Genomic DNA, 12,520 nt, shown 5'->3' with positions numbered 1-12,520 from the left:
CAAAATCTCCTTTTTCTGTAAAAACTTTCACATGTAATAGTGTTCTCTTTCTTTGTCTCTTTCTGTCTCTCCGTCCCCTGTCTATGTAAGACAGAATTAGATACTTAAGTAAGTTTTCATAGTTTTAATTTGCAATACCTTGATAGCATGTACAAAGTACTGTGTTCATGTGTGCAAATTTCTGAAAGGCAGGGGCCATGGTTTAGTCATCTCTGTATCTCCAGTGCTTTGCAAAATATTTTATAGAGTGGTGCTCAACAAATGTTTACGAAATGGAAGAAGCTGCTCTCAAGTGCAGGGTTATTTGGGAGGTAGCGGGGGTGGTAGAATCTTTTCAAGAATTATCAGGAAGCTGACTAAATTCCAGGAACACAGGAGCTAGTCAAGAATGAAGAACTGAGCCTGAACTTGAAGTCCCCTTCAATGCAGAGACCCCTGCCTGATTATTTGGGTTAATAGAATTTAGACTTGAGAATACAGGATAATAAAGTTGGATGTCAAGGACGTACTTGGTGGAGGAAGATTGACTCAGCTGGTTCTACGATGTTTTTGAAAATGCTTATTCTGAATGATCCAGCTGTTTCCCAGAGTCATGAGTAATTTCTCAAAGAAATCACTGTAGGGCATGGTTCAAGTGTGAAAGAAGAAACGGTGACTAGATCAGGTTCTTTTACCTTCTCTCTTTAGCTTGCCTCAAGGACGAGGTAGCCCAGAGAAAGGCTACCTAGGGCTGTGCAGTTATTCTGGACATAATCTGGACTTCATCTCTGTGAAATGAATTGTTCTTTTATTTCAGACAACTCTGGTCACTCTCCTTGCCCGGTTGCTTTGAAGAAAGAAGAGTAGAAGATAAGGAGTCGGAGACGAATCCATCATGTCGGAGATCCTAGACCTCTCCTTTCTGTCTGATATGGAAAGGGATTTGATCCTCAGTGTTCTGCAGAGAGATGAGGAACTCAGAAAAGCAGATGAGAAAAGGATTAGGTAAGAGTCCCAGAAATGGTATGTACTTCCAGGCTTCCAACCAAGGATACCCAAGCTTTTCCATTGTTTCTTGACTCACTGTCGGAATTACATATATGATTTTACAGCTCAGTGGGCCAAGTTGGGCTCCTCATTTGTTCTTTTTTTATTTTTATTTTTCAGAGAAGAAGGCTGTCTACAACACAGGCATAGCTCTTGCTTTCAGAATGGATACTCAGATTTATTTTATTGATTTTTATTGAGCTCTCTGTTCCCCTGCCTCTCCCCTCCCCACTTCGACCCTGTAGCTTTGGAGCCTGTGCTAGAATTCGCTACTAGACCAGGCTAGCCTTGAACTCACAGGGCTCCACCTGCCTCTGCCTCCGGAGTGCTGGAATTAAAGGCGTGCGCCACCACCGCACAGCCCACGTTTTTCTTTTTACACAACACAGTAGAGTTACTGTCATTACCTCAGCTTGTTAAAATCCTAAACCCACTCTTGCTTCTCCTTCTGGGTCTTGGCAGGCGACTGAAGAATGAGCTACTGGAGATAAAACGGAAAGGTGCCAAAAGGGGCAGCCAGCACTACAGTGATCGGACCTGTGCCCGGTGCCAGGAGAGCCTGGGCCGTTTGCTTCCCAAGAGCAACACTTGTGTGGGTTGTAATCATTTAGTGTGTCGAGACTGTCGCGTTCCAGAAAGTAATGGCTCCTGGAGGTGCAAGGTGTGCGCCAAGGAAATGTGAGTGTCACTCAGCGGTCTAGTAAGGAAGGGGGATGAGTCCGGCTGTAGTGTGACTTTTTCTGGTCAAGTGTGTTAGATGAATGAAAGAGTCATTGTTTATACATCCGACTTGTCCTTTTCTTTTCTCCCAGAGAGCTGAAGAAAGCAACTGGCGATTGGTTTTATGATCAGAAAGTAAACCGCTTTGCATACCGGACAGGCAGCGAGATAATCAGGATGTCCCTGCGCAGGAAGCCTGCAGGTATGGAAAGGGCCTACAGGCTGTTCCCTGAAGCGCCTTAGCCTCAGGGGGATAGCTCTGCTTCTGTGGAATCCAGCTGTAGCCTGGCCAGTGGTGATTTCGTTGTGGGAATATAAAAGAATGTGTCCCGTAGTGTCAGCAAGTGTGTGTTTTAGGAAAGATGCTTTGAAGGTTGTTTCCTTCTTTACCCTTATTACGACTACCCACTTTGCTTTTGTTTTGAAGCAAACAGAGAGCCAGTGGGACAGCCCCTCCTTCATCAGACACAGATGGGCGATATCTGGCCTGGAAGAAAGATCATTCAGGAACAACAGAAGGAAGCCAGGTAAGAGCCAAGGAATTAGTATTGCTCAATTCTTCTATTACTTTTAATTCATTTTCTAAAATAATAGGCATTTTAGAGGGAACCTGGAAAGTACAGATAAAATCAAAGGAGAAAAAAATCAATAGTGATCCTATTAGCTCTATGTAAATATCAACATTTTGGCAAATTTACTTTGCTCTTATGTTGCGCTGTACTGTGAAAAAGAAAGCTATTAACTCTATTTTTGTTGTTGTTGTTATTGTTTTTTTTTTTTTGAGACAAGGTTTCTCAGTGTAGCCCTGGCTGTCCTGGAACTCGCTCTGTAGAGCAGGCTGGCCTCAAACTCAGTGAAATGTGCCTGGCTCTGCCTCCGAGTGCCGGTATTAAAGGCATACACCACCACCATCCGGTGAAAGTTATTAACTCTTAACAAAGATTTATTTACTTAGAAAGGTGTGTGTCTGTGTGCAGGTATATGCACAGAGGCCAGAGGGTGTTAGCCACCCTGGAGTTGGACCCCTAGGCAGTTCTGAGGTGCCTGACAAAGGTGCCGGGAACTGAACTTGGACCCTCTGCCAGGGCAGTAAGCATCCTTAACTGCGGAACTACTTTTGTCTTTCTAGTTCCAGGGAGCTTGCTTCCACACCCTCCTAAACTGTTCTTCTGTTCTCACTGTGTTATTAAAATTATTTAATTTTTGGCCAGACTTTGTAATATTTTCTTTCTGTTATGCAGCCATAAATCACCAGACTTTTCAAACTGGTTGAGTTTTAGTGTCGTATTTCTAAGGATGGTTTGCTTGCAATCAAGCCTCACACAGTGACTTCTCTACTCCTGAATTCTTTACTTTGGCTTGATTTCTTCATTGTCTAGATTCCATTACTGGGAAATTGCTTCAAGAAGGGTTTGTGATGTTGATTGCGTTCTTTCATGTTCAGAATACCTGTCAACTACCTTTGCACTTGAATAGTATCTTAGCTGAGCATTACAGGCTTCAGTCATGTTTCTTTTCTTTCTGGCTGTTGTAGGTCATTTCTCAGTTGTCTTTGAACCTAACTATGAAGAAGACCACCTTGACATTTTTACCCCTCTAAGTAACTTTGTGTTTGCACGTACACAAGTGCACATAGGTGTGCATGGGTATTAGAATTTGTGTGGACCAATTATATCAATTGGATGAATTTACTGGAAAAAATATTTTCTCTTGAATATTAGTAATTGAAGAGTGTAAGTCATGGATGATTATTCTGAGCTGTTTTTTTCCTGATATATGATATACTCTTGGTGGTAGTTTTCTTCATAGTTGGAATTTTTCAGTACCATGTCCTTAAACATTTTTCCTGTTAAGGGCACCACCTCAAGGACATTGGCTTTCATTTAACCTCTATTTCTGTAATGTTTTTAAAAACTGTGTGATACAAAAGCAAAAGAGAAAGATGGAAGTAATTAACTGTGGAGACCCCAACATATTCTTCTCCTCCATGCTATTTGGATTTGGGACATTATTTTTCTCCCCTCTACCCTTTCCCTTCCCTTCTCTATTTTCTGACTTAATTAAATGGCCTGGTTAAATTATCTTGTTTAGATTTTAGTTTTGATTTTTTTTTCAATTTTAAAATCATTTTTGTTGTTTTATCATCTTGTATTTGAGCTCGTGTACTTTAGCAAGTCTGCTTGATGCTTGTGCAAATAGAACAAGGTCTACTTATGCAAAGTAAGATAGCTGTGACACTGCTGTATGATGTAAATTTGTGAGCCCACCATCATATATGCGCTCCCCATTTGAGGGAAATATCACTATATATCACATAGCTGGTCTGTTAAACTAATTTTATTTTTAAAAAGATTATTAAATTTTATTTTGACGTTAAAAATAGGACATGCATCTGTTCACTTAAAAAAGATTTTTAAACTTCATTTTGGAGCTAAGAACCAAAGTCAGGGGCTTGTGCTTGCTAGGCAAGGGATCTAGCACTGAGCTAATTGCCAACCCAAGATTTAAGATTTTTAACTGATACAAAAATTGTATATACTTATGGAATAGCATGTGGTATTTTAATAAAAGCATACATCATGTAACTTAAATCAAGTTAAGTAAAGCTACTTTTTGTAATTCTCACCTCTTATGGTGAAAATGTTCAAAACTGTTTCTTTTTTTAAACGATATAGTACACAGAGTCATATATAGTCACATAAATGGAGGCTTGCGCACTAAAACTTCTTACACTGAAATAACTATAACTTAATACCCTTCTATTCTCTCTTCTTCTGACGAGCACTGTTTTACTCCTATGTGTATGGGAAATTTTCCTGCTTGTATGAATGTGTACCACATTTGTTCCTTGTGTCTGCAGAGGCCAGCAGAGTATATTGGAACCCTGGTTGTAAGCTACCATGTGGATGCTAGTAATTGAGCCAGGACCCTCATGATGAGGAACCACTTCTCTTAGTCCTATCTCTCCAGCCCTGTTGTACCTATTCTTCTGTAACCCTAAAGGAGAGATGGAAAGTAGATTGTAGTATCAATGTGTATCTCCTGAACATTAAAAAGTTTTTGTTTCCTGATTTATTTTTGTCTGTATGGTGTGTGTGTGTGTGTGTGTGTGTGTGTGTGTGTGTGTGTGTGTCTGTCTGTCTGTCTGTCTGTATCTCTGTCTTTGTGTGTGTACCTGAGGAGACCAGAAAAAGACATCAGGTATCCTGCCCTAACATCCTCTGCCTTATTCCCTTGAAACAGGGTCTTCCACCAAGCCTGGAGCTAGGCTGGATGCCAAGTCTCAGTGGTCCTTGTCCTCCTTCCACACAAAGCAGTGGGTTCAGGCACATGGTAATACCTGGGTTTTACATAGGATCTAGGGATTGAAACTCGGGTCCTCATGCTTAGAAAGCAAGCATCCCTGATCCATCTCCTCAGCTCCCCAAATCTTTTGTTTTCTTAACTATAGATTTTTTAAATTTTTGATTTGTAGACTTACACTTTACCCCATTTGTTTGTTGATTTTTTTTTTTGCGACAAAATCAAAACCTTTATTTCAAGAGACTACAAAGAGGTGGCTGCCCTCCTTCCCCTTTTAAATTGCACCCACATCTGAAACAGAAAGAAACATCCTCGGATTTATAAAACAGACTCTCTGCAGTCACCAAGGGTGACATGGGCCTGTGCAGGGTAGCAAGGGATAGTTTGTCCCACCATTGCCAAACTCCTGCCTGATACTGTAGTTCCAGCACTATATATCTTGCAAGAATCCTACCCTTCCTGCTTCCCTGCCTTCATTTGCTCAGATATGGAGGGGTGCAGCCTGAGACTTTCTGAAGTGTCTCTCCAGGATTGCTTGCTCAGTTGTTGGCTTTCTTAGTAACGAAACTGTTTTGGTTGAAATAACCATGGAAGTGAAACGGCTTATATTAAGATAGCTAATATTTGCATCCAGAGGATTGAAACTCAAGATGTAGATACTTCTTCCAGAGGTTAAATGTTGATGGTGTTTTTTAGGCATGTGTTGTGAGGAGATTTTCTTTAATTTTCCCAATGAGAAAAGATTTTATTACACTTTTTATGATTGTTTAAAAAAATCCTGTATAGAACTAGTGGCACATGTCTGTATTTTCAGCTCCTCATGAGGCTGAAGTAGGAGGACCACAAGCTTGAGGCCACTCTGGGCTATATAGTAAAACCAAAGATTGAAAAGAAGTATACAGAAACATGATAGTTAAGTTCTCCAGTAACCTAATTTTCTTTGCCCAGTCATTGTCAATAGCCATTGATAACTTTAACATGTGACCTACCAAAGGTCTCCATACACACCCATGTGAGTTAAACACCTGCATTTTAATTCTTTTCAAAAGATGATATCATGGACATGTTAAGTCTAAAATGGAAAGAAAAAGAACTTAAAAAGCAGTAATACAGACAATCCTATAGAAAGGAGCAAAAGATTTGAACAGATATTTCATTAAAGATAATATGCGGATGTCAAATGATGAGGTTCAACATCATTAATCACTAGAAGAATGTAAATAAAATAGCAATGAGATGCCACATGCTCACCAGAATAACTGTCATTTCAAAAGCTTGACCATAATGAATGCTGGATGTGAAACAGCTGAAATTCCCAGTCCCTTCTGTGGAGAATGTTTACCGTGGTCAGCTGCTCTGGGAAAGTTGAGTCTTTTAAAAAGTTCACTGTACACCTACTGTGTGATTCCAATGTTTCATTCATGGATATGTAACTCAAGAGAAGTCAAAGCATATGCCCATTCAAAGACTTGTACATGTATATCATAGACGTTTCATTTATTTTTTTAAGACAGTAAGGAATTATTATTATTTTTATTTGGAAGTGCTAGGTATTGAACTTAGGGCCTCATACATGCTAGCTAAGTAATACAATAGTAAATTATATTCCCAGCCCTGGAATTAAAAAAAAAAAAACATTTCAACGTGTAGCCTGGAGAGATGGCTCGGTTGGTAAGTGCTTGCCACTCTAATGTGAGCACTAGAGTGTAGATCCCCCGCCCCCTTAGTAGTTGCTTTGGTGTAGCAGTTGGGGAAGCTTTGGCAAAGAATCACACAGCAAGATGACGGTTCACTATGTCAGCCAGAAAGCCTGCCTCCATATATGAGGAGGAGAGGGATCAAGGAGGACACCCAATGTCGATCTTGGACACACACACACATGCCTACATATTTGTAAACACTTATACAGCCATGCATACCACACACATATATTTTAGATATTTCATCACAGAACTAATTAAATTATTTTACATTTATAAAAGTCTGGAGAGCAAGAATGAAAGCAAATTTAGCAACTTTACATATAGTATATAAAACAAAAAGATGGCATATTAATAGTAATGATGCAAATTTGATGTTACATGATCTTACTCTAGTAAACTACTTCTCTGCTTCCTTTTTTATCTCCTTTTCTCCTTTTTGAGACTTTCTCATGCACAGACAACTAGAGCTGCAGTGAGTTTTGTGGGTGGCACGCTGGCCATGTCATGCACCCAACACAGCATTTGACAGTACTGTTCCTCAGCCCCTGGCCTTCACATTCTCTTCACCCTTCTGTGATGTTTCCTGAGCCTTGGTGGAGGTGGGGGGCGGGAGATGGGAGGATGGTTGATGTAGATGTTGTATACAGGGATAATGTGCAGTACTTTGATGCATCATAACTCTGTGTTAACTGGTGACCACCGAAGAAAGAAACTTATTTGGTCAAAGTTGAGGGCAGCGCTGTTTATGGGTGTGACTATAAATACTTAGAAAGCGGTTGGACAACATGCCATTTACTAATATAGTTGTAGGCTTTCCCTTAGGGCTTCTGACCTCCTGAGCCATGGGCTTTTGAGCAGGTTGTCAGCAACAGGTCTAAATTCTTTCTTTGGAGCAGTTAGTTAGTTATCCCCATAAACTTTATGCCACTGTCGCACCCGTGGGTGCTTTTGCCTGGCAGGTCAGTATTGTAGCATGTAGGGTTGGCTTCATGGATACCAATGACATGATTTTTTACTTCCCAGTGGTCTACATAGCTCCTTCCAGGACCATGAAAGCTTATCAGCAGGAATGAAGTAGTTGTGTGGCTTTGTCCATTGATTTCTGAGTCTGTCTTTGTGACAGTACCATGTTGTTTTTATTACTGTGGCTCTATAGTATAATTTGAAGTCAGGGATGGTGATATCTTCAGCAGTATTCTTTTTGTTCATGATTAGCTACTGGGGTCTCTTGTGCTTTTTTATGAGTTTTAAGATTTTTTTCTATTTCTGTAAATATTGTCACTGGAAATTTGGTAGGGATTGTTTGAATCTGTACATTGCTTTTAGTAAAATAGCCATTTTCCCATATTGATTTTTTTCAATCAATGAACCTGGGAGATCTTTCCATTTTCTACTACAGTCCCCAATTCATTTCTTTGGTGCTTTAAGTTTTTTATTGTAGAAGTCTTTCACACCCTTGCTTAGGTTTATTCCAGTGTATTTTTAGGCTATTATGACTGGAACTGTTTTCTTTTCCAGTTTGCTTGTCATTTGTGTATAGAAAGACTAGTGACTTTTGTGTATTAATTTTATGTCTTGCCACTTTGTTGAAGGCATTCATCAGTTTTAAACATTTTCTGGTGGTGTCCTTAGGGTCTATTATGTATACAATAGAATACAATAGCTTCATTCGTGATAGCTAAAACTGGGAAACAATTCAAGTGTCCACCAATAGGTGAGTGATAAACTGGTTTGTTTATGCCACAGAGTACTAATCTGGTAATGAAAGACATGAACTATTGATACATGCAGTATCATGAATGGATCCCAAAATACATATGTTGAGTGAAAAACACTGAACAAAAACATTACCTATGTGCTGAGTGTGGTAGCTCAAACTTTCGGTCCCAGCAGTTAGAAGACAGGGCAGAGGCAGGTGGATCGCTGAGTTGAAGGCTGGCCTGGTCTACATAGCAAATTCCAGACCAGCTAGAGTTACCTAGTGAGAGGGTACCCCAAAACAAACAAAAACAGAACAAAAACAAAAAAAAGAGTACTTCGTCTATGAGTCTTTTTGATTCTGTTATATAAATTTCAGAAAATACAAACTAATTTTGAGTGAAAGAACTAGATCAACATTTGCCTGGAACCAGGGTCTGGAAGGGGAGGGCCGGATTGCTAAGGGGCATGGAGACACTTTGGAGAGTGATTAATATGTTCCTTAACTAAGCTGTAGCAGTAGCTTTTGACGTGCATGTCTCCTGCCAGAAATCATCAGTGTGCGTAATTAAGCACGTGCAGCTTATTTGTGTCAATTAGTTAAAAACAACAGAAAACTGCAACCCAGGCACTTCTCCAACACCAGAGCTCTTCATTAGTTTCTATGCTCGTGTGCTGTTGGACTGTATATATGTACCGTGATTTTATCAGAGAGCCTTGGGGGCATGAGTCATCTGTTCCAGGTGCTGAGGCCCCTTATTCCTTTGTAGTTAAGGTTAAAAATGGCTTGGGTTTGCTGAACTTGATTAACGCATCTGACATCACTGCTCAGGATGTAATTTCTGAAATCTACTGCTTCTGGCTGTCTACGACCTCTTGTCTCATTGAATTGAGCAGCCTCTTATTTATTATAAACATGAAAACAGATTGAGCATAAGTGATTTTTACATAAAATTATGGAACCTCCGAGATAATTGAATTCAACCCTTTTATTTTTATAGAAAAGAAAGCAGGATAAATGATTTACCTGAGATCATACAGATAAAGACCAGAACTCCTATCTCGGGGTTTATTTTTACTGCACAGATGTCAAATAATTGCTTTTTTGCCCTACGGTTGTTTACATCAGCTCAGGATCAGAACATATTCATCTTTAGGGAAGAAAAAGAGAAAAGAAAAGAAATATAAGCACCAAACAATCCATGGACCATTGTTGAATAGTGCCTCTCGAGGAATGATTGTTTGAAGTTCCTTTTCACTTTGCAGTGAAGCCGACAAAGGAATGATTTTTGAGGAAAAAGAAAACCAAGCTCCTTGCTGTGTCTCGTGTGATAAAGCTGGTACAGTTGTTGAGAATGACCTCTCTCTCTCACCTGTATATGTGAAGATTTCAACTCAGCTCCTTCTATTTGTTTGCACAGAGCTAGCTCAAACATCACCTGACAAGTTGAAAAGTTTATTCACTGGCGGAGACGTTGGGATAATATAGATTTGGTTACCTTGTTTCTGTTCATTTCTTTGCTAAATGTATGTGAAAGCTTACAGTGTGCCAGATGTGGTTTTGTGCACTGGGATGCTATTGTGTGTACAAAAAAGCCCCTTGTTTGTAGATTGTAGATTTGGGAGTAGGGAGCACACAACGCAAATAATCAAATGTATAGTCTGTCAGATGTCGACAAGTTTGAGGGTGACAATCATCCGGAGTGAAGGGATACGGAGTGCCAGGAGCACGTGGGTATATGTGCTGTTTTCCTCAGGATAGTAGGGCAAGTCCCAATAATAAGGAGACATTTGAAAAAATGCAGGGGCAAACATGGAGGGTATTTGGTGAGTAGGAGGAGCATTGTAGACAGAAAACTAAGCAGGTCTAAAGAACACAGAAGGCGTTTGCCACATATGTAATCTGGAGTTGAGTTGTGGGGTGTTGGTACGTGGAAATATGCACAGAAATGGATGGGAAGCCAGTCGTGAAAGTGAAAGACTTTGTTGATCCCTGTCGAGACTATAATTTATTTGGAGAGAGTGGAGGATGTCAGAATTGATGTTATAATTTTATTGCTTTTTGTTGTTGTTTACAAATTGAGGTTAAAATTTATGTAACATTAAACCATAATTTTCAATTTTGTAAAGTTCGAATCTATGAGTGTTATAAATTTAGATTGTTGCACAACCAGCACAGCTATTGAGTGTCAGAACATAACCTACGACTCCAAAACGGAACCTCGTGCGTTAATTAGTCCCTGCTAGTTCTTCCATCCTTTTCTCTGTGGTCTACCTCTCTGTATTTGCATACTTTGGGCTTATCCTCTGAATTGAATCACACCAACTGTGGGCATTCTTATTGGTTTATTCAGTTAGCACGAAAATTCCAACATTCATCCATGTCGCTATATATACTAGGGTTCTCTGCTCATTTTTAGTTAACCAATATTCCTTTGTATTGCTATACAATATTTTGGTTGTCCCTTCATCTATAGATGAGCACTTGGACTATCCCTACCTTTTGAGTACTAAGAACAATGCTACGTGAGGCCAGGGAGATGGCTCAGCTGTTGAGAGCACTTGTTCCTCTTGCAGAAGACCTGGGTTTGGGTCCCAGCACCCATTTGGTGATTCACAACCGTTTGTAACTGTGGCTTCACATGATCCTGTGCCCTATTACTGCCCTCTATGGGCACCAGGCATGCACATGGCACACCGACATGCAGGCAGGCAAAACATTAATATACATAAAATGAATGAATGAATTCTAAAGAAATCAGGGGAATAAAGTATAATGTTACCACCAGGTAGGATGTTGCAGGCCTGTAATTCTAGCAATCTGGAGGCAAAGGCAGGCGTATCTCTGTGAGTTCAAGGACAGCCTGGTCTGCATAGAAAGAACGACAAGTTTGGGGTACTTAGAAAGTAGATTGTAGTCTTCTGGTATGTAGAATGTGAAGAGTGAAGGGTGAGAGATGAACCTGGAGACCTAAGAAGCAGCAGGTCATCAGAAGTTTCCTGTTAGGCTAAGGGGGTTAAACACAGTTTCCACAGAAAGGGGAAATGACTTAAGTGTTTGCAGTCTCCTCCCATGGTTGGGGATGCAGCTTAGTGGGAGAATATTTTCTTAGGGCATGTAAGGCCCTAAGTGTGAGTCCCAGCGTTGTAAATCTGACACCCATTTATGTTTAAAAAAATCATTCAGGTTACTACTATGGACCAGAGGGAAAGATACCTATCCAGAGGCAGAAAACCCACTTCCCATAAAAGACCAGATCTTGGGTTTTGTTCGAATGTAAACACCGGATCTTGGTTTTCATTCTAGTGTAAACACCAGATCGTAGTTTTGTATTCTAGAGTAAACACCAGGTCGTGGTTTTTATTCTAGTGTGCCATTCGAAGTGCCAAAGCTGAGGAGTGGAAAGAGCGCGCTGGAGGCTGAGAGCGAAAGTCTGGATAGCTACACAGCTGACTCCGATAGCACCTCCAGGTGGGGTTTCCTGCCTCTCTCCCCTCTGACCATGCTGAGCTTTCATTTTCTTCTCTAGCAGCAGGATGCAGGTTTCTTCTACCTTGAATGTTCCTGGCATCTGTCCCAGGGCTCTTTGCTGCGACCTCAGCAGGAGTCTCCCTTTAATAATTCTGCTGACCTGGCTCTGAGCACAGCTTCCTGGAGTGAGCTAACTTCCCTGGGATGCTGCACTGTGGAGGATTCTGTCCCTCTCCCATAGGAAAGGGAGACTGTGCATCTGTGTGGGGGCAAGGTTGCTTGCCTGATTGTCGGCACTCTTTCCAGCTGACTTGGCAGTGAAGTGTGACTTCTCAGTTTGGTTGCTATGGTCATGGTAGTGCCTCTCCTTCCTTACTAGTGCTTTGGGGCCTGGCTAGAAGAGGACGAGGAAGACCTGACTTCGTTCTAACTTCTATATTTCTAGGAGAGATTCTCTGGATAAATCTGGACTCTTCCCAGAATGGAAGAAGATGTCTGCTCCCAAATCTAAAGTTGAAAAGGTAAACTGCAAGGCTATTGGTTTTACTTCTTTTCCTCCTCCTCCCTCCCACTTTCCTCCCCTCCCTCCCTCCCTCCC

The 12,520-nt window shown here is 40.8% G+C and overlaps 1 protein-coding gene across 2 annotated transcripts in view; it reads left to right on the top strand.

The window, feature by feature from the left end:
• Positions 1-12,520, top strand: part of Sytl4 (synaptotagmin like 4) — a 52,979-nt gene that overhangs the window by 24,679 nt on the left and 15,780 nt on the right. For both annotated transcript variants that reach the window (XM_013350539.2, XM_013350540.2), the window contains exons 2-7: positions 797-984; positions 1,489-1,704; positions 1,839-1,948; positions 2,174-2,273; positions 11,821-11,922; positions 12,368-12,443. In XM_013350539.2, the coding sequence (XP_013205993.1) occupies positions 875-984; positions 1,489-1,704; positions 1,839-1,948; positions 2,174-2,273; positions 11,821-11,922; positions 12,368-12,443 (714 nt within the window). In that variant the 5' untranslated portion in view covers positions 797-874. The remainder of the gene's footprint in view (positions 1-796; positions 985-1,488; positions 1,705-1,838; positions 1,949-2,173; positions 2,274-11,820; positions 11,923-12,367; positions 12,444-12,520) is intronic.

Source organism: Microtus ochrogaster, chromosome X (assembly GCF_000317375.1).
Source record: "Microtus ochrogaster isolate Prairie Vole_2 chromosome X, MicOch1.0, whole genome shotgun sequence".
Lineage (NCBI taxonomy): Eukaryota > Metazoa > Chordata > Mammalia > Rodentia > Cricetidae > Microtus > Microtus ochrogaster.
Note: the sequence above shows the minus strand (reverse complement) of the source record. Positions and strands in the feature narration are given on the sequence as shown.